At 38.4% G+C, this 22,161-nt stretch overlaps 2 protein-coding genes across 3 annotated transcripts in view; both read left to right on the forward strand.

Moving 5' to 3' along the window:
• The first annotated feature begins 233 nt into the window (after positions 1-233).
• Positions 234-22,161, forward strand: part of LOC144654791 (collagen triple helix repeat-containing protein 1-like) — a 33,215-nt gene continuing 11,287 nt past the window's right edge. The window contains exons 1-3 of one of the 2 annotated variants that reach the window (XM_078515017.1): positions 234-620; positions 1,679-1,912; positions 2,315-2,751. In XM_078515017.1, coding sequence (XP_078371143.1) covers positions 423-620; positions 1,679-1,912; positions 2,315-2,659 — 777 coding nt within the window. In that variant the 5' untranslated portion in view covers positions 234-422 and the 3' untranslated portion in view covers positions 2,660-2,751. Of the gene's footprint in view, positions 621-1,678; positions 1,913-2,314; positions 2,752-22,161 lie in introns of those variants that run through there. The other variant, XR_013570993.1, reaches the window with a different exon arrangement.
• LOC144655073 (collagen triple helix repeat-containing protein 1-like) lies at positions 6,030-12,808 on the forward strand. Its single transcript, XM_078515296.1, has 4 exons — positions 6,030-6,079; positions 8,868-8,959; positions 11,769-12,002; positions 12,264-12,808. Exons 2-4 carry the CDS (start codon positions 8,870-8,872, stop codon positions 12,606-12,608), a joined length of 669 nt encoding a protein of 222 aa, XP_078371422.1. The 5' UTR covers positions 6,030-6,079; positions 8,868-8,869; the 3' UTR covers positions 12,609-12,808.

The following is a 22,161-nucleotide window of genomic DNA, read 5'->3' on the forward strand; positions in this document are numbered from 1 at the left end:
CAAATTAGGCGGGAAGCCAGCCCAGGTCCAAGTAACATTAAAAGAAATTTAACAGTTCAGTTATATGAGATGCAGCTAGTGGGCATAATATCAGTAACTTTATGACCTTTATAGTCTGCTTATAAATTTAATACACACTCTTTAAAAAAGCAACGTTTTTTAAAATAATTAAAAGCAGGATTATTTGCGAGCTTTTTATTTCAATAGGAAAAAAACCTCAAAACAAAAAAAGAAACCTTCAGATAGGTATGCGTTTTCCTTTTCCTCACTCACTGATCATATTGCAAGAAAATGAATCACGTGGCCTCCATATCATGGACAATCGACAGCGCAAGTTTACATTAGAAACATGAAAAAAGGACCAGTTCGATTTGTTGAACCAGTGACACAACTATAGTGTAGTACCCCAAAACTAAGAATTCATGATCAGTTTGTTTTCACTCTCGTTAACTTCAGCGAGCTTCGTCAATCTGTTGCAAGAAGGAACATTCAGACTTCTCAATTCTGAGACTTTTTATCATCGTACAGACATGAAAGGGGAGAAAATTTCCGTTTCTCTATCGCTGTTGTTATTGCTGTCTTGCACGTTCGAGGGAGAAAGTGCATCCAACACATCCAAGGTAAGAAGTAAAAGAAAACAATTTAGTATCTCAATTTAAAAAAGTCTGAATTCTAAAAAAGTCGAAACTTTACGGTTCAGTAAAGGATAGTTAACTTAGCACAGACTCAATTCAGGAAAGGTCTAATTTTTATCGTTCAGCAACGACGATTTTGGTTTTGAACATTAAAAAATGTTTGCTGTAAAAATCGCTTTCAACAAAAACATACTGGCTTGTGCAGATTCAACACTTATTGTCGTAAGCGAACGAATGGGGAAGAAAACTTCGTTGAATGATCAAAGAAATAACTGACTCAAAGATTAGTTTTACCTAAGCTTAACATTGGTTTGCGTTACAGTTTTTGCCACATTTTCTGTGCGAAATTGGTAGGATGAGAAAATATCACTTAAAGAAACGTTTTGGTCCAGTGATGTAATTTCGTAATGATCCATTGCAAGGAATTTGCGGGGAAAAAAAAGCCGGAATGTTTGCTTAGACTTGTGTTGCCTGCGAATTACGCAGTTTTGAAGTTTTATATGTGCATGAAGAATAAAGTGCTCGACAGAAATAAACAACAGAGAATTTTGTAACTACATATACATTCTACTCCAAGGTAGTATTAAGCTTTGAGGCGCACGGAAAAACATGCATTGTTCACTAAAATGAGAAAGAAAACGCACTGCAGGAAACAGGAAAAATCCCGTTTAGCCTGTTAATGGTGTTGCCTCGTTGAACATCACTCAAACCGAGTGTTAACTTATAAACAGTGATAAAGATAATTCCTTTCCTCTGCCCTCTCCCCTCTATTTAATCTTGCTACTGTTATTTGACGAACGCTTGACATGTAATGAGTTAATATTTTAAGAAAAAAAACTTTATGGTATACATCATCCTGTGTTAATGTGGTTGCCATGACGAAAGTTGTTATTGGGGGCGGGCCTCTGAAGTCTCAACTCCCACCCCCCCCCCCCCCCTCCCAACCGGTCCCAGAAGCCCCAAAAAGCCCGGTCTGAGTACAGTTACATGTAATCTAATGTCAGCTACACTGATCACATCGCTAACCTTCTTTAACTACACAGCAGCCTGGCACGTGTCTGCAAGGACCATCCGGTATCCCTGGCCGTAATGGATATAACGGGTTACCAGGCCGCGACGGCCGAGATGGCGCGAAAGGTGACAAGGGCGTGGCTGGTCCACCTGGGTCACGTGGTGTTAAAGGAGACGCAGGACAAAATGGTGCAGACGCTGACCACAGAAACTGGAAACAGTGTGCGTGGAGAAAAGAAGACGGTCGTGACATTGGTCTTATCAAGGTAATGTTTAATTGTTGGAAAAGAAGTTAAACCATGGTTATCTTGTAACAAATTCTGGTATCTGGGAGGCCATGGGTTCGATTCCCGTCGGGACTCAGAATTTTTCTTTGTCCCATGCTCGAGTCATGTTGAACACTTCATCTTCAAGTTAATACATATTTGACATTCTAGATTTGATCTTCTCTTAAAATCTATTTCTTTGTAAACACATTAATTGATAGATAATTTTTCTTACAACAAAATTAACTAAGAGTGTAATACAATTTACAAATATTACAGTCGAAAAGAAATTATTTCCATGTACCATATTTGCACTTAATTTGGAGTAAGAGAATTACAATGCAGGCATCATTGCCTTTGTATCAACTCGTGCTAATTAATGACGCTAATTATTTTCTGCAGGACTGCGTTTTCGAAAAGAAGAAGAGTGATACCGCTCTCCGTGTGGTTTACCAAGGCACCTTTTATTTGAATTGCGTCAACTGCTGTAAGCGATGGTTCATCAGCTTCAATGGAGCCGAATGCAGCGGTCCAATGCCCATTGAGGTCGTTTGGTATATGCCAAGCGATAAACAAGAAACCCACAAACCCGGATCAATAGAAGGCTACTGCGACAACATTCACAAGGGCAAAATCCGTGTTGGTATCAACATTGGAAACTGTCCTGGATTTGGAAACTCCAACGGTTATACAGGCTGGAATTCAGTGTCCCGCTTGATGATCGAAGAAGTTCCACGGTCCCAGTAATCAGTTGGTTATTCATAAGAATAACGCTGACGTCAGCAATGCATTAGAGACTGATTTAAGGTGCAAAATTGTATACAGAATGCTTGGCGTTTGCGGTTAAAGTAACAAGTGCTTCATAAACTGGTGAAGAGTTTTTGATTTATTGTAAAAAGGATCCTTATTGGAACTGATTTTTTTAAATAAAGTCATTTTGTATTGCTCTCGAGTCTGTTCGTGTTTTGCAATTATTCTTCTGGAACGGGAGGTGATCACTAAATTCATGCTGAAATCGCGAGGAAGGAAAAAAGTTTTTCCTGTTAAGAAATTGAACTATGGCCACCATCTTGAGAAATATGGAAATTAGGAAAGAACGAGCTTCATCTAGTTTTTAATGAAATCCCAAAAACTTGCACGCTGATTGGTTAAATAAGCGACGTATTTGGCACGGAATTATGTCTGAAATCATTTCGCATGTAATCAGCAATATAGTAAATACATGTACTTCGTATATATATTTAGCAGTCTCAGTTCTTTACAGTCACTTGTTTTGCGGAGGTCTACCTTATTTGGCATGCAAAATTAGTGTTAAGCGGAGACGGCCATACCCACTATACAAAGAGACAATATGTATAAAGAAATAAAGGTACTCCCTTCCAATTAACAATTAGATCATGAGCTCGAGAAGGAGTGATACCTGAAGAGGCCAAAGGCGGAATACACTATCACTTCATCGAAATCGAAAGCGAATAATCTAATTGCTTCAGTAGAGTTCTAACTAAGCTTTCTTCAATAACGATTCCCAGTTATTTTTCAACATGATTATTTGTTGTGCACACGCGCTCATCAGTTCATTAAACAATTCGGTGGTGGATGTACTTTTTCTTCCTTGAAATTAAATCAATCAATCAAATTTTTAAATCTTCCTTCGAGATTTTGAAGAAACGAGGAAACGTCACCATTTTCTAGACGACCTGATCAAGCCACTGCCCACTGCACACGAACGGTTGGCATAACCTAGTAAAGTCGTGCGTGAGACATCACCGATCGCGAATAAATTCGATGTAGAATGATGTTCCTTCGTTATCAATGTAGATGTAGTTCCAATAAGCTAAGTGGCAAAGCTTCACTGTCCACCCTACAGAGCGATTTATTTTCCAAAGTTTAATGTCACTTCATCGCCAATCAGAACAAACGGTGCCCATTGACTCACTTTGCAGTACCACTTACTTCCTCTCATCCATTTCATGGTCTCATAAAGAGATTCACTGGCACTTTCGCCACGAACCAGGCGCTCATAAAATTGCTTCATAATCTACATCGTTGCTCTGTCTTCCACAGCCCATAGAGACACCAACACTGAGCGTGCACCAGATCCTAAGAATGCTCGGGCGATTCCAACAACTCCTTCAGCTTTGATTTGATCGCGTCCACTGTGACAACAGCTGAGCACCACCAGCTTAGCACGGAGTTGGACGTTGGACACATCAGCCATTGTGAGCATGAAATCTTCTTTTTCATGGACTTTATTTGTAGAGCGGATAGGTGCAAGACATATTTCTCCTCTTTCTGCATCTCCGTGCGCCGCAAAGTGGATTAGACTCACTGAGTTAATTTCCTGCAATACGGCCTGTTTGGTGGCTTGCTTTCCTGTTAAAACTCTTGAGGACTCAATATTCAGCAACTGCCCAATCATCTCTGCTTCTTGTTTGGCAGATGATAGTCGAGAGACGTGTTCTTTCCTCCCGTTCAAAAAGACTTCTCCAACATGAGGATCCCCCACAATCAGCGCAACAGTCTCACTGTGATAACTGCCTGGACTTTCGTGGATGAGCTTCAGAGTCGTCAAAGACGGAATAACCCGGATCTTATATGTTTCTGAAAGATGTTTTCCATTGCCGTCCTCTAGGGCTACAAGTGGTACCCTGTGCAGCAATCCTTCGGGGACTACGATGAGTTCAGAGCCTTCAAAGAGGTTTTCCACAGGGGCGACAATCATTTTGTACCATAACCGAAGGGTTGTCAGGCTCGTACTGTCGAAAAAGACCTTCTCGTCGCCATCATCATCACCATCTTCTTCTAATAGGCGTGTACCTTGGTCTATGCAGCATCTCGCCAGTGAGTTATACACTTGTTGGATTCGTCCGAGCCTAATACGGAAAGATATTAAAGTTGAGACCTCAATATTAGGCGAGACCGAAGGTCGAGTCCCTTATTGAAGTCAAGACTTCAATTGCAATAACTTTCCAACTTGGGCGAGGATGGATCCTAGAAGTATTTTATTACACCAAAGAAATAATCCACCAGTAAAAAGAGAACCATTCAATCAAATTGAATTATTTCATTCCACATTGACAAGGCAAAAGAACAAACACCACAGAACAAACTGCACAAAAAATATATTTATCTGGTATCTTTGTTTAATTTTTGGTTACTTCTGAGCAATTGTGCTAATCGTCTTGAAATGAGTAGCTCCTGATTGAAGAGAACTGAATATTTGGTCAATCGATCTGTCAGTTTCTCATGCATGGCCGCGCGATCTACGTATCCACTATGTTTACGGTCTTTTATTGCTTAAGCGGCCTTTTTCAGAAAATTATTTTTGGTCCGAAAGCCTTGTAGACACGACAATTGACAAAATTCCTAATGCTTTGAATATCCCGTCAAAAAGTGAATCCTTTCAAATGAACGAAAATTTCATTTATTGAATGCCGCCATGTTTACGCCATGTGATGATTAAATATCTCTATCCAATAATTCGCTGATAGGAATTTTGTAAAATAACAGATCATCAAATGACTACATAGTTTAATTTTGATGGTGGATTATAACTGAGGTGTAATAATAAGCATAAACTCTCAGTTTTCAGTATATCAGACGTATTCAATGAATAATCCCGTTTTATAATTTTGTTTGCAGAAGTGTCCGGCTGATCAATTTACATTTTTCGCGCAGTACCTATTCGGACAATGCTGAAAATTAAAATGTCAAATAAATCAAACGTACCGCAAAATGGGAAGTAAGATGACTTTATATCCACCATATAAAAATTCAGTATTCAATATATTGGATACTTTCATCAGGAATAAAACAAGACACAATTTAAACGACTAGCCAAAGAAATTAGCTGTTCACTTTCAAGAGACAGTTCTGTTAAAAAATCCAATTGAGTTACTCCCGATGTTTGTATATTGAAAGACAAGTATTCTTTAGCTTTTGACAGTTTATCCCAACGTGAAAAATCTTCACAGTTGCCATTAGTGGAACAAACAATGGCTTTCACGTCTCAAGGTTCAACTGGTAACATAACTTCCTTGAGCTAAAAACGTCGAAAAACTTTTGAAGAAACAAACATGTTCAGAAAAATGAAAAGTTTTATCTGTTGCTTGCTTCGCTCTTCAATCAGATTGAAGGAATTAACACCAGTGTTGTTTCCCGTCCAAGGTAAGGCTTCATTCATGTATAATAGAGAGCGAAAGCTGGATTCTCTCGCATTTTTTTTTTTTTTATTGCGTTTAAAACTCGCTAAAACGGTTTTATTAGATCTTCAGTACATTTCGCGTTAATTTAAGGTTGAATCTACAAATGTAATTTAAGCGGCGCTATCGGTTTCCAAAAACACTTTACAGTTTAACTAAAGCATTATACAGTTTGAAATTATTTGCAGACAACAATCAATATTAGCTTTACAAAGCGTTCAATATTGCTCTGTGCTAAAGACGCCAAATTTTTCTGAGTAACTATCGACATTATTTAATTTTGATAACAAATCAACTCGCCAGAAATCCTACGTGTCGTCCGATTAATTCAAAACTGCTTATGTTGAAAGAAGTGAAAACAGCTCGTCTATGTTTATCTAGGGTCGTACATTTGAAATCATACCTGAACGAAAAGGTCACACATTGCATGCAAAACAGCGCAGTTTGTCAAAACGCTTTTTACTGCATTTAATAAGTTAAGGCAAAAATTAGAATCCCATGTCACAGATAAAAAAAACATGATGTGTACGCAAGAAAGGTTTTCATATCTACTGAGTCTGTCTAACAGAGTTTGAAAAAGCTGCTTTCCAAAAAAACTACACTGATGAATAAAATAACTGATAAAAACCTTGGTCGCAATTGTTTTTAGGCCCTTTTTTGTTTGAGCAAATAAAATGTCGGGTTGACAGAGGTTATTTGAACATCGCGCGTGGATATAAACAAATCGACCACAGTCACTTTTTGGATGAAATTAATAAAGAGGGTTTTTGAAGTCGAAAAACACTGGAATAATTAAACTAACGTCTAGTTTACCTTACTCTCTTAGGGGATACCGGGCGGTTTGATTTGAAGTGTCAAATTTCTTGACGAAAAAAGCTAGTCTGAGCAACTCTTCGAAGGTGCAATTTGTAAAAGGGACAAAACAAGTAACACTGAAAAAAGTGGTTTTTATTATTAATTTTACCAAAACGGGATCGCCATAACAAGACTAAAAATTAAAGCAGACTGTATGATTGAACTTGAATCGATTCTAACATGAACACTTTTGATACAATAATGCCCAACTAATTGTTTGAGCGCGACAAAATTTAAAAATGCACTTCCAGAAAAACAACAGCAACAAAAATGCAGATGAGAACCTAAAGCGTGTTGTAATGCACTTCATTTACTCAAACATCGCAGACTCTTGTTAAGTTATTACCGTAGTCGGTTAAGAAAGGAAACAGTTTATTTTCCGGACAATCAAGGAAAACAAAAAAAATTGAAATTCAGTGCAGCATATATTTGTTTTTGCGTGATCCCGTTCTTATAAAACTGTTTCGATTGTTTCATGGCTTACAGTAATATAAAAAAGAGCAAAATCGAACTTGTCAATTTTTTTTTTCTTTCGAAATAGTGAACCATTTGAGTGCTTGATTGTTATCTTATTAGAGAATACAATTAATCAACAAAAAAGCGCAGCGAATTTCCAGACTTTTGAACCTAAGTGGACTTTGAATTAAACAGATACGTTCTTCATAAAATTCAAAATAAAGAATAATTGCGAATGATTCAATTAAACATGTAAAATAAAATCATTTTATACTGAAGAAAAGTCATAGGATTAATGATTTATGCGACTTTATTTTCAAAGTAAATCAGCCACATTTTCTGCTTGTAAAATATCTAGAAAGACGCGCGTTTAATGTATGGCCACGAGCCTGAATGTTTTCAACTGTATGCTTGACTTTGTTCTAACCATGTTCATTGTTAAGATTTTAAGAGTTCGAAGCGTGAAACCTTTGAAGATATTTAGGCCGTCCTGCACAACGTACAAATACGATCTACCTAGCAGGAGGAGTTACCTTCGTTTCGTTGCATGCTTATTGATCGATTTGTGTTTCTCACGAGAAATGCTTATACATTCAACTAAGAAGTTGAATGTATGTGTTTAAAGTCGTAAATGTATATGTTTGAAGTCGTGTTTAAATAAAGTGATTCATTCATTCAAGTGAATACTGATTTGGAAAATTAATTTACTAATTGAAAATTTGTTTGAGCAGAGAACATTTATAAAATTCACTGAAATTATACTGAGTTTAATATAGCAGACAGTTACGACAAAATAAAAATTAGTAAATATTCGAGTGCGAATTAAAATGTGCTATAAATCTGGCTTCGGAGGAAATAAAATGTTTCTTTTTACTGCTTGTTTGTAATTAACTGAAAGAAAACAAGTTATTCGGAAGGCCAGCGAAGAAACATTGTAACTGTCGTTAGAAAGTAACATTAAAAGGTATTAAAAATTTCAGTTATATGAGAAGCGGTGAACATAATATAATTAACTTTATGCCCTATATAGTCTGCTAAAAATTATAATACACTCTTAAAAAAGGAACGTTTTCAGAAAAATTAAAAGCAGGAATATTTGCGAACTTTTTTTTCTCAAAAGGATTAAAAAAAAAAACCTGGAAACGAAAAGTAAAGCTTTAAATAGCTATGCATTTTCTCTTTCCTCACTCACTGATCATATTGCAATTCAAGAAAACGAGCCACGTGGCCTCCACATCATGGACAATCGACAGCGGAAGTTTACATTAGAAACATGAAAAAACGAACAGTTCAATTTGTTGAACTAATGACACATCTATATTGTATTACCTCAAAAGAAAGAATTCAGATTGTTCTCACTCTCGTTAATTTTGGAGCGCGAAGTCAGTCCAAGAAGGAACATTTCAAAGTTCTCAATACTGAAGTTTTTAATCATCGTACAGACATGAAAGGAAAGAAACTTACCGTTTTTCTATCGCTGTTGTTATTGCTGTCTTGCACGTTCGAGGGAGAAGGTGCGTCAAACACATCAAAGGTAAGAAGTGAAAAAAAGTTAGTAGGCTTTCAATATTGAAAAGTCTGAAATCTGAAAAATAGGCAAAACTTTATAATTCAATAATGGGTAGTTTTATATGAACGTTCAATTAAAATTAGAAACGTTACATTCTCTTCTCGCAAAGGTCTAAATTCACTAAAGGTCAAAATTATTTTGTTCAGCAACGACGATTTTGATTTTGAACATCAAATATGTTTGCTCTCAAAAAAAGTTTCAACAAAAAAAAAATACTGGCTTGAGCAAATTCAACGCTAATTATTGTAAGCGACGCAGAAGAATTAGAAACATCCGTTAAATAATCGAAAAAATAACTGACTCCACCAAAATTAGTTTTACTTCGGCTTAATATTTGTTTGTGTTACAGTTTTTGCCACATTTTCTGTGCAAAATTGGTAGGATTAGAAAATGTCACTTAAAGAAACGTTTTAGTCCAGTGATGTAATTTCGGAATGATCCATTGCAAGGAATTTGTGGGGGGAAAAAAGCCGGACTGTTTGCTTAGACTTGTGTTGCCTGCGAATTACGCAGTTTTGAAGTTTTACATGTGCATGAAGAATAAAGTGATCCTCAAAAAAAAAAAAACAGAGAGTTTTGTAACTACATATGCAATCTACTTCAAGATAGTAATATTCGAGGCTCACAGAAAAAAAATGCATCGTTCATTATGTTCACCAAAATGAGGAAGAAAAAACATTGCAGGAAAAATCGCGTTCAGCCTGTCAATCATGTTGCCTTGCTGTACATCACTCAAACCCGACAACGGGTCTTTACTTATTAACAGTGATAAAGATAAATTATTTCCTCTCCCCTCTCCCCACAACTTATTCTTGCTACTGTCATGTGACGAACTTTTGTCATGTAACGAATTAAAATTTTAAGAGAAAAAAAATTATGGTATACATCATCCTGTGTAATCTTATGTCAGCTACACTGATCACATCGCTTACTTTCTTCAATTAAAAAGCAGCCTGGCACGTGTCTGCAAGGATCATCCGGTATCCCTGGCCGTAATGGATATAACGGGTTACCAGGCCGCGACGGCCGAGATGGCGCGAAAGGTTCTTCTGGTTCTCTTGGTTCTTCAGGTTCTCGTGGTTCTTCTGGTTCTCTTGGATCTTCTGGTTTTCGTGGTTCTTTTGGTTCTTCTGGTTCTTGTGGTTCTTCTGGTTCTCTTGGTTCTTCTGGTTCTTGTGGTTCTTTCCTTTCTCGTGGATCCTCTGGTTTTCGTGGTTCTTCTTGTTTTCGTGGTTCTTCTGGTTCTCGTGGTTCTTCTCGTTCCTCTGGTTCTTCTGGTTCTTCTGGTTCTCGTGGTTCTTCTTATTCTCGTGGTTCTCGTGGTTCTCTTGGTTCTTCTGGTTCTCGTGGTTCTTCTGGTTCTTCTGGTTCTCATGGTTCTTCTGGTTCTTCTGGTTCTCTTGGTTCTTCTGGTTCTTCTGGTTCTTCTGGTTCTTCTGGTTCTCTTGGTTCTTCTGGTTCTCAATCTCCTGTTCTTCTCTGGTTCTTCTGGTTCTCCGTGGCTCCCGTTGTTTTTTTGGCTCTCCTGTTTTCGTGGTTCTTGTTCTTTCTTTGGTCCTCGTGGTGCTTCTGGTTCTTTCCTTTCTCGTAGATCCTCTGGTTTTCGTGGTTCTTCTGGTTCTTGTGGTTCTTGTGGTTCTTCTGGTTCTCTTGGTTCTTCTGGTTCTCAATCTCTCGTTCTTCTCTGGTTCTTCTGGTTCTCCGTGGCTCCCGTTGTTCTTCTGGCTCTCCTGTTCTCGTGGTTCTTCTTCTTTCTTTGGTCCTCGTGGTGCTTCTGGTTCTTTCCTTTCTCGTGGATCCTCTGGTTTTCGTGGTTCTTCTGGTTCTTGTGGTTCTCGTGGTTCTACTGGTTCTCTTAGTTCTTCTGGTTCTCGTGGTTCTTCTTGTTCTCTTGGATCTTCTGGTTTTCGTGGTTCTTTTGGTTCTTCTGGTTCTTGTGGTTCTTCTGATTCTCTTGGTTCTTCTGGTTCTCGTGATTTTAAACATCAAATATGTTTGCTCTCAAAAAAAGTTTCAACAGAAAAAAATACTGGCTTGAGCAAATTCAACGCTAATTATTGTAAGCGACGCAGAAGAATTAGAAACATCCGTTAAATTATCGAAAAAATAACTGACTCCACCAAAATTAGTTTTACTTCGGCTTAATATTTGTTTGTGTTACAGTTTTTGTCACATTTTCTGTGCAAAATTGGTAGGATTAGAAAATGTCACTTAAAGAAACGTTTTAGTCCAGTGATGTAATTTCGGAATGATCCATTGCAAGGAATTTGTGGGGGAAAAAAAGCCGGACTGTTTGCTTAGACTTGTGTTGCCTGCGAATTACGCAGTTTTGAAGTTTTATATGTGCATGAAGAATAAAGTGATCCTCAAAAAAAAAAAAAAAAAAAAACAGAGAGTTTTGTAACTACATAGTGTAATCTACTTCAAGATAATAATATTCGAGGCTCACAGAAAAAAAATGCATCGTTCACTATGTTCACCAAAATGAGGAAGAAAAAACATTGCAGGAAAAATCGCGTTCAGCCTGTCAATCATGTTGCCTTGCTGTACATCACTCAAAACCGACAACGGGTCTTTACTTATTAACAGTGATAAAGATAAATTGTTTCCTCTCCCCTCTCCCCACAAGTTAATCTTGCTACTGTCATGTGACGAACTTTTGTCATGTAACGAATTAAAATTTTAAGAGAAAAAAAAATTATGGTATACATCATCCTGTGTAATCTTATGTCAGCTACACTGATCACATCGCTTACTTTCTTCAATTAAAAAGCAGCCTGGCACGTGTCTGCAAGGATCATCCGGTATCCCTGGCCGTAATGGATATAACGGGTTACCAGGCCGCGACGGCCGAGATGGCGCGAAAGGTGACAAGGGTGTGGCTGGTCCCCCTGGATCACGTGGTGTTAAAGGAGACACAGGACAATATGGTGCAGACGCTGACCACAGAAACTGGAAACAGTGTGCGTGGAGGAGTGAAGACAGCCGAGACATTGGTATTATCAAGGTAAGCTTGAATTTTTGAAAAAGAAGTTAATCTAGTACATATTTGTCATTCTCGATTTGATCTTCTCATTTTTTACAGCAAAATTAACTAAGCTCTCTGCAGTTATTACCAATTTAACAAAATTTTCTCAATACAACAGTCATAAAGAAATCGTTTTAGGTGCCATATTTGCACTCAATTTCGAATAAAAGAATTACAATGCAGGCATCATCGCCTTTGTATCAACTCGTGCTAATAAATGGCGCTAATTATGTTTTGTAGGATTGCGTTTTCAAAAAGAAGAAGGCTGATACCGCTCTCCGTGTGGTTTACCAAGGAAACTTTTATTTGCACTGCAGCAGCTGCTGTAAGCGTTGGTTCATCACCTTTAATGGCGCTGAGTGCAGCGGTCCCTTGCCCATTGACGTCGTTTGGTATATGGGCAGCAGTATCCTTTGGGGCCATAAACCCGGAGCAATAGAAGGCTACTGTGACAACATTCACAAGGGCAAAATCCGTGTTGGTATTAACATTGGAAAGTGTCATGGATATGGAGACTCCAACGGTTCTACAGGCTGGAACTCAGTGTCCCGCTTGATGATCGAGGAAATTCCACGGTCCCAGTAATCAGTTGATTATTCATAAGAATAACGCTGATGTCAGCAATGCATTAGGGACTGATTTAAGGTGCAAAATTGTATACGGAATGTTTCTCGTTTGTTAATGTAACAAGTACTCCATAAACTGGTGAAAGGTTTTCATTGATATATTGTAATCAGGAACCTTATTGGAACTGATTTTCTTTAATAAAACCATTATGCATTGCTCTTGATGTCTTGCTTTCCGTGTTTTGCAATTATTCTTCAAGAACGGGAGGTGATCATTAAATACAAGCTGATATCTGGAAGAAGGAGAAAAACTTGTTTCATGTTACGAAAGTGTACTATGGCCACCATCTTGACAAATACAAAATAATGAATGAATGGGCTTCATTTAATTTCTAATAAAATCACAAAAAACCTTGCATGCTGATTGGTTAAATAAGCAACGTATTTGGCACGGAATTTTGTCTGTCATCATTATGCGTGTAATCATTAATACAAGCACGGCGTTTTTAATCAATTCGGTGCGTAAAAAACCCCACGATTATAGTCATGTGTAATACATGTCAGACAGCCCAAACGTTACATCTTCAAACGGTGGATTTGCAACTTTATTGGTTTTTAAATGGCACATTTGTGCTGAGGAGATAGGATGACATCGGTCTTAGGCAAAATACTGTTATAGCTATTTATAAATGCTCTTCAGACGATTCAATGAAACTTTCTTGTCAGGCTGTTGAATTCCAGTTTTAAGTTTAAAAAGCAAGCATCAGAAGCCCGTCCGTTAAAAGCCTACAGCTTTCTTGGTACCCAATGTTACGCAAATGTGTCTTTACATACAGCTGGAAAATTAAAGTTCGTTTACTTTTGTGCAAATTGCATCTACGGACGGTTGCGCAAACCCCCTTTTTTTGTCACCGTTGCTTCGCTTACTCAATTGTCTAAAAATAAAAACAAATTAAAATATAGAACTCCTCTAAAAAACGTTCCTCAGTCTCAAAAAAGTTAATTAATCCGGCTAGGCGTTAGTTTGATCAGTCCAAAATTAAGCTTCATTCCAAACTCCCTTTTCGACCTGTTATCATATAGAAATGGCAGTCAGGAAAAAATGAATACTGAGTGGCGCATGAGAGGTTTAGGAATCATTTTCTGAGAAAGTGTTCCAGATGTTGAAAGAAACGGTCGACCGATTTTTATGAAACTTACTGGAAAAGTTAACCTTGATGAGATATTCTAAAAAGTCATTTTAGTTTCTTTTTTGACTTTAACTTTAAAAGTTCAAGGGGTGGTCCCATATGGAGCTCCTTCCTATTCGAATGCAACTTTGACCTAAAATCACTTAAAATAGATATTCCAATTGACTTTTATAAGGACGTCCTTTACACCTGGCAGACTATTAACTAACACTCTCCAGAAACAAAAGAAAAAATACGTACAGGAAATCGTATGAACGCGAGTGCATTACGTGATTTATGGGCACGAGTGATGTTTTAAAAGTTCTCAAAATTGCCCGAGCCGTAGGCGAGTGCAATTTGAGAACTTTTAAAACATCACGAGTGACCATAAATCACGTAATGCACGAGCAAGTTCATACGATTTTTTATTTATTATGTACTCAACAAAAATTACTGCGTCGCGCTACTTTGCACGCCATGCGTACCACATGAAACACTTCAATGGTTTCCCAAATGCTCACATGTTTTTTTTGAACCAATCATAAAATATCATGTTGTGACAAGGCAAATCAAGCGTGAAGTTTTGAAAAGTTTCTGAACTCAAAAAGCTAAATTTCAGTTGTTAAAAGCGACAAGAATACTGGTTCCCTTATCTGTTTTCAAATGTTCCTGAATGTTTTTAATCTCAATCGGACTCACTAAATAGCATTCGGATTCACAGACTTAGGTGAAGTGCACTGTCCTTGAATCACATTAAATGTGACCTGGCAGTTGTGAAAATTGTTCACGGTGTAAGCATGGCTGCTTGTGTTCACCTGTTCACCTCTTGAAGTTGTAGCGGGAAAAGACGGCATTGCGGGTACACCAGCGAAACTGCTCGAAGCTGCTGACTGTGGAGGCATGCTGATAATGTTGGAGAGTTGTTGCTGTTCCTTCTCGCTACCTTCATCGTAGTCGTTAAGAGATTTCTCGCTTACGTGTCCAGTCACCTGGATTATCGACTGCCTCTCGACGCTTGCTGCCCTCAGTTTCTTCACAACCGTCTTCCTTGCGCTGTGGTTAGTCAATATCTTCTTGCTTTTCTCCAGAGGTGTGTTCTTTACAACGCTCTTCATCATGTTGTCGATACTGTCTACGCCGAGGCGCTGCTTCTTGTACCAAACATTTGTTTTGGGGTTTTCAATTATGGCAAGGTAAAAAGGACCTTTTTCTCGCAGCTCTTGAGGACGTCTACTGAGGTATTGCTTCAGCAACTCAACGGGACATCTCTGAGCGCCAGTAGCGAACATTTTTGGCAGAACACTACGATGTTTTGTGTTAAGTCCTCCCTGCCTCGTTTTTGTAGGATTCTCTTTAAATGTGACGTACTCTGTGCCGCTGTCGTCCACACAAAAACTGAAGTCCTCGACTTCCATTGAGTGGTGTTCCTGTCTTCCCCTCAGGCCAAAATGTTGAGTCAAGAGCCACCACATCGTCTGGGAAAGAACTCTTGGGCTGCAGTCACCGAGACTTTGTTCACTCCATAGCATTTCTTCTTCCTCGGTTGTCAGTGCGTTCGCGGCGTTGGGTCTTTTGCCTTTTCCTTGCTGTCGGAGACACTTCACTTTTCCTTCAAGTACCAATTTGGACTGGTGGAACTCTCGGTCTCTAATTATCGAGTACTTGTAGCCGTGTTCTTTTAAATAGCGGTCAAGGGCTGCCAGCATGGATTTTAAACTCTCAGGTTCGTATTCAAACCCGTCTTTTGTGCGTATTTCTGTGCAGAAGGTTTGCAACATCTCATCGAGTTGTTCGTGCTCGTATTCTTCCATTTTTGGGTTTACTTTTCTCTCTGTTGCCCATGTTTGCCAAACATTCAACCAGGTCTGTGTAGCTTTCAACGTGTTTTTGTTTCTCGCATTTTCCTTAAGTTGCTCGACGATATTTTGGTTTGACAAAGCAAACCGGCTGTCCGCCATTTTTTAATTTGGTTTTCAAATTTGGCGCTTCCCCGGTGTTTCCATAGCAACTTCTGTATGGCACTCTATAACCCCAATTTGCACTCTATAACCTATTTATGCATTCGTCATTGACCAATCAAAAACGCGGTATTTTGTTGAGTATATAATAATTAATGAAATCATATGGAACAACTCTTTTATCAAAATTGAAGGCTTCTCCGTGTATTATAGAAAATGGCACGAATCGGGGGTCGTCCGAATCAAAGATATTTTCTGTGGAAACAACTTCTTAACATTTGATGATTTCTACACTAAATTCCAAATCAAAACAACATTTCTTAAATACTGTGGCTTATGTAATGCCATATCCGCTAGCTGGATCCGTTCACTAAAAAGCTCTGCTGACGAAGCGCAGCGCAAATCAGATCATAACCAGAAAATAGATATCGGTAAATTGTCATGCAAAGTGGCTACCAAAATTCTTATAAACAAAAAGTTTGAAACTCCGACCGCAGAAAGAAGAATGAGGCAATTGAGTCTGCACGATAGCACAATACGCGCTATCTACGATATTCCTTTTAAAGTAACAAAAGACACTCGACTTGCTATCTTCCAATTCAAAATTATTTACCATATTTTACCAACCAATTCAACCCTTTACAGAGATAAAATCAAGGACCATGATAAATGCCACCTATGCACGCAAACGCAAACCCTGAGACATCTTTTTGTCTCTTGTCCGAATGTACAGACTTTCTGGAATACGTTTGCTACGTGGTGGAACGTCAAAAATGACGATTCCATTGAGCTACACGAGAAAAACATTATCTATGGTTTTACAACTAACTTTCCTTTACGACTTGGCTTAAACCTCTGTGTACTCATTGCTAAATATTATATCTACACTGCCTCGAGAGATGAACAACACTACCACTTCGAAACCTTCCTAGCCCTTCTAAAAGATAAAATATCTATCGAAAAAAATAGTTCAAAGTCTCAAATTCAACTCTAAGTCTTTTTTTAGGTGAAAGTTTGTAAGGCACTTTATTTTATCTATTTATTTTATTTTATTATCTTTTTTTTTTCTTTTTTCTGCTTCCTTTTGTCCGTAATTAGTCTTTGTACTCGTCCCGAAGTTTTTTGTTTACCTTGCTTTTTCAGTTTTGTATACTTATTCGTCTTAAATGTATAGCTTTTGCATCTGTAAATATTGTAATGTTTGAAAGGACAGGAATTTTAGCTGATAAAGAATTAACATAAGCAAGCATTATACATAAGCACTGTAAATAAGTACCGTATTGTATTTAAAGCTCAGACAAATTGTACATGTATGTAGCTGTTTTTTTTTCTTTTTTTGTTTGCAATAAACTATTTTTTAAAAAAATATGGAGCCTCCAGATTATGGTAAATCGTGTTTCTGAAGGGATAAGTTTGGACTTGTATAAAAACAAACCCACGAAACCTATTGACTAAATAACTGTACGCTGTAATTCTGCTATAACGGCTCTTTCATTTCAAAGTGCGCATTTGCCATAGGGGGTTGTTGTAGTGTGAGGTCTGGCACTAAAATTGGCCAAACTTAATGCCAAATTCTAGATGCTCGTATTTGTCAACTGCCTATCTCGCTAAAATTGATACATATATCAGGAGTTATCCCAATGTTAGTAGAATGAAATTTAATTGAGAAAAAATTAGACCAAGTAATGTTTTGATGCTTCAATCGCCCATTCTAAAGCACACTCTCGTGTTTTTACTTGACTTGTTGTTTCGATAATCTGCTTCTCGTAGTTCTCCAGCTGGTTCTCGTGGTTTTTCTGATTCTTTTCTGGTTCTCTTGGTTCTTCTGGTTCTCAATCTCTGGTTCTTCTCTGGTTCTTCTGGTTCTCCGTGGCTCCAGTTGTTCTTCTGGCTCTCCTGTTCTCGTAGTTCTTCTTCTTTCTTTGGTCCTCGTGGTGCTTCTGGTTCTTTCCTTTCTCGTGTATCCTCTGGTTTTCGTGGTTCTTCTTGTTTTCGTGGTTCTTCTGGTTCTCGTGGTTCTTCTGGTTCTTGTGGTACTTCTCGTTCCTCTGGTTCTTCTGGTTCTTCTGGTTCTCGTGGTTCTTCTGATTCTCGTGGTTCTCGTGGTTCTCTTGGTTCTTCTGGTTCTCGTGGTTCTTGTGGTTCTTCTGGTTCTTCTCGTTCTCTTGGTTCTTCTGGTTCTCAATCTCTGGTTCTTCTCTGGTTCTTCTGGTTCTCCGTGGCTCCCGTTGTTCTTCTGGCTCTCCTGTTCTCGTGGTTCTTCTTCTTTCTTTGGTCCTCGTGGTGCTTCTGGTTCTTTCCTTTCTCGTGGATCCTCTGGTTTTCGTGGTTCTTCTGGTTCTTGTGGTTCTTGTGGTTCTTGTGGTTCTTGTGGTTCTCTTGGTTCTTCTGGTTATCGTGGTTCTTCTCGTTCTCGTGGATCTTCTGGTTTTCGTGGTTCTTTTGGTTCTTCTGGTTCTTCTGGTTCTTCTGGTTCTCTTGGTTCTTCTGGTTCTCGTGGTTCTTCTCGTGCTCTTGGATCTTCTGGTTTTCGTGGTTCTTCTGGTTCCTGTGGTTCTTCTGGTTCTCGTGGTTGTTCTAGTTCTTCTGGTTCTTCTCGTGGTTCTTCTGGTTCTCCGTGGCTCCCGTTGTTCTTCTGGCTCTCCTGTTCTCGTGGTTCTTCTTCTTTCTTTGGTCCTCGTCGTGCTTCTCGTTCTTTCCTTTCTCGTGGATCCTCTGGTTTTCGTGGTTCTCCTGGTTCTTCTGGTTCTTGTGGTTCTTCTGGTTCTTCTGGTTCTCGTGGTTCTTCTCGTTTATCTGGTTTTCGTGGTTCTTCAGGTTCTTCTGGTTCTCGTGGTTCTTCTGGTTCTCGTGGTTATTCTGGTTCTTCTGGTTCTCGTGGTTCTTCTGGTTCTCGTGGTTCTCGTGGTTCTTCTGGTACTTCTGGTTCTTCTGATTCTTCTGGTTCTCCTGGTTCTACTGGTTCTTCTGGTTCTCGTGGTTCTTCTTGTTCTACTGGTTCTCGTGGTTTTTCCGGTTCTCTTGGTTTTTCTGGTTCTCCTGGTTCTTCTGGTTCTTGTGTTTCTTCTCGTTTTTTCTGGTTCTCGTGGTTCTTCTGGCTCTTCTGGTTCTCGTGGTTCTTCTGGTTCTCGTGGTTCTCGTGGTTCTACTGGTTCTCGTGATTCTTCTGGTACTTCTGGTACTTCTGGTTCTTCTGGTTTTCCTGGTTCTTCTGGTTCTTCTGGTTCTCGTGGTTCTTCTTGTTCTACTGGTCTCGTGGTTCTTCCGGTTCTCTTGGTTCTTCTGCTTCTTGTGGTTCTTCTCGTTTTTCTGGTTCTCGTGGTTCTTCTGGTTCTTCTGGATCTGGTTGTTCTTCTGGTTCTTCTGGATCTGGTTGTTCTTCTGGTTCTTCTGGTTCTTCTGGTTCTCCTGGTTCTTCTGGTTCTTCTGGTTCTCTTGGTTCTTCTGGTTCTCGTGGTTCTTCTCGTTCTCTTGAATCTTCTGGTTTTCGTGGTTTTTTTGATTCTACTGGTTCTTCTGGTTCTTCTGGTTCTCTTGGTTCTTCTGGTTCTCGTTGTTCTTCTCGTTCTCTTGAATCTTCTGGTTTTCGTGGTTCTTCTGGTTCTTCCGGTTCTCGTGGTTCTCCTGGTTCCTGTGGTTCTTCTGGTTCTCGTGGTTCTTCTAGTTCTTCTGGTTCTTCTCGTGATTCTTCTGGTTCTCGTGGCTTTTTAGTTCTTCTGGTTCTCGTGGTTATTCTGGTTCTTCTGGTTCTTCTCGTGGTTCTTCTGGTTCTCGTGGCTTTCTGGTTCTTCTGGTTCTCGTGGTTATTCTGGTTCTCGTGGTTCTCGTGGTTCTCGTTGTTCTACTGGTTCTCGTGGTTCTTCTGGTACTTCTGGTTCTTCTGGTTCTCCTGGTTCTTCTGGTTCTTCTGGTTCTCGTGGTTCTTCTTGTTCTTCTGGTTCTTCTCGTGATTCTTCTGGTTCTCGAGGCTTTTTAGTTCTTCTGGTTCTCGTGGTTATTCTGGTTCTTCTGGTTCTTCTCGTGGTTCTTCTGGTTCTCGTGGCTTTCTGGTTCTTCTGGTTCTCGTGGCTTTCTGGTTCTTCTGGTTCTCGTGGTTCTTCTGGTTCTCGTAGTTCTCGTGGTTCTCGTTGTTCTACTGGTTCTCGTGGTTCTTCTGGTACTTCTGGTTCTTCTGGTTCTCCTGGTTCTTCTGGTTCTTCTGGTTCTCGTGGTTCTTCTTGTTCTTCTGGTTCTTCTCGTGATTCTTCTGGTTCTCGTGGCTTTTTAGTTCTTCTGGTTCTCGTGGTTATTCTGGTTCTTCTGGTTCTTCTCGTGGTTCTTCTGGTTCTCGTGGCTTTCTGGTTCTTCTGGTTCTCGTGGCTTTCTGGTTCTTCTGGTTCTCGTGGTTCTTCTGGTTCTCGTGGTTCTCGTGGTTCTCGTTGTTCTACTGGTTCTCGTGGTTCTTCTGGTACTTCTGGTTCTTCTGGTTCTCCTGGTTCTTCTGGTTCTTCTGGTTCTCGTGGTTCTTCTTGTTCTTCTGGTTCTTCTCGTGATTCTTCTGGTTCTCGTGGCTTTTTAGTTCTTCTGGTTCTCGTGGTTATTCTGGTTCTTCTGGTTCTTCTCGTGGTTCTTCTGGTTCTCGTGGCTTTCTGGTTCTTCTGGTTCTCGTGGCTTTCTGGTTCTTCTGGTTCTCGTGGTTCTTCTGGTTCTCGTAGTTCTCGTGGTTCTCGTTGTTCTACTGGTTCTCGTGGTTCTTCTGGTACTTCTGGTTCTTCTGGTTCTCCTGGTTCTTCTGGTTCTTCTGGTTCTCGTGGTTCTTCTTGTTCTACTGGTTCTCGTGGTTCTTCCGGTTCTCTTGGTTCTTCTGCTTCTCGTGGTTCTTTTGGTTTTTTTTGGTTCTTCTGGTTCTCCTGGTTCTTCTGGTTCTCGTGGTTTTTCTCGTTCTTCTGGTTCTCGTGGTTCTTCTGGTTGTTCTGGTTCGTGGTTCTTCTGGTTCTCGTGGTTATTCTGGTTCTTCTGGTTCTCGTGGTTCTTCTGGTTCTCGTGGTTGTTCGAGTTCTTCTGGTTCTTTTGGTTTTTCTGGTTTTTCTGGTTCTTCTGGTTCTTCTGGTTCTTCTGGTTCTTCTGGTTCTTCTGGTTCTTCTGGTTCTTCTGGTTCTTCTGGTTCTCGTGGTTCTTCTGGTTCTTCTGGTTCTCGTGGTTCTTCTGGTTCCTGTGGTTCGTCTGAATCTCGTGGTTATTCTGAATCCTCTGCTTCTAATTGTTGTTCTGGTTCCCGTGGTTACCGTAAGCCTAGCTTTTAACGATAAATTTTTTGCCAAAGTGCTCAGATCTAGAATATTTGCGAAGACTTGCATCAGTCCCATGGATATAGCTGATCTCAAAAGAATTTTCTCCGCCACAACCTTTCAATGCCAGAATTTAAAATTAAAATGAACAATTAGTTATGAACAGTTTTTATTCCTCATTTTCTTCTTCATATTCCCGCCTCGAATAGCTAGGCTAATTTCGGGAGGTGAAAAATATTGTAAACAATACGATTGTTTAAGTAAAGTTTTGTTTGTTACATTTAACTCTAAAAAAGTTTAAGTTGAATTAAATTTTAATTTAAGTAAATTTAAAAACTTATCTATATTTAAATTTTATTTTAAATCTGATTTTAAATTTAATATTGAATTAAATAAAAGTAACTAAATGTAACAATTTATTTCTTTTTAAATTTTGATTTACTTTATTTAAATTATTTTAATTTTTTAAAAAATAAATTTGATTTAAAGAAAAAAAAAATTACATTAAAATTTTAAATTAGAACCTAGGTTTAAATTTAAACTGGAGTTAAAATTAAAATTAATATTTAATAAAAAATTTTCTTTATAATTCTAGGAGTGTTGATTAAATTAACATTATTTTAAATTAAATTAAATGTAATTTAATTTAAAATATAAATTTAATGATGATAATTATAATAAATAAAAAAATATATATTAATTAAAATATTTAAAAAAAACACTTCATAAATTTCAATATAATAAAATCGATAAAACGATTCGCTAAAATGAGCTGTATAAATCTTTAAAACATTATAAATGCGCATTGAAAGTAATGAAAAATTAAAAATCGCTAAGAATTAATTTTTAAATTTTGATTAAAGCATTAAGTTCAAAAACTAATTTAAATATTTAAAATAAAAATTAAATATAAGTTAAATTGACTGTATAATAAAATTGAACGCTAAGAAATTTGAACGACGTTTCGACCGTTCGACGGTCATTTTCAAGTTAAGTGTTTGAATAAAATTACATGTGTAAATATAGTAAAAGCGCTATAATATGTAAATACAAACAATAGACAATAAGAATAAAAAGGCTAAAAATGGCTAAAAAATAACTTTGTGCGAATGACATGCATAGTTGTACAAGATATAATTAAAAACGTAAAGCAAGCGAATAAGACGACGAGAATAAGA

This window comes from Oculina patagonica, chromosome 1 (genome assembly GCF_052425735.1).
Source record: "Oculina patagonica isolate OP01 chromosome 1, crgOcupat, whole genome shotgun sequence".
Lineage (NCBI taxonomy): Eukaryota > Metazoa > Cnidaria > Anthozoa > Scleractinia > Oculinidae > Oculina > Oculina patagonica.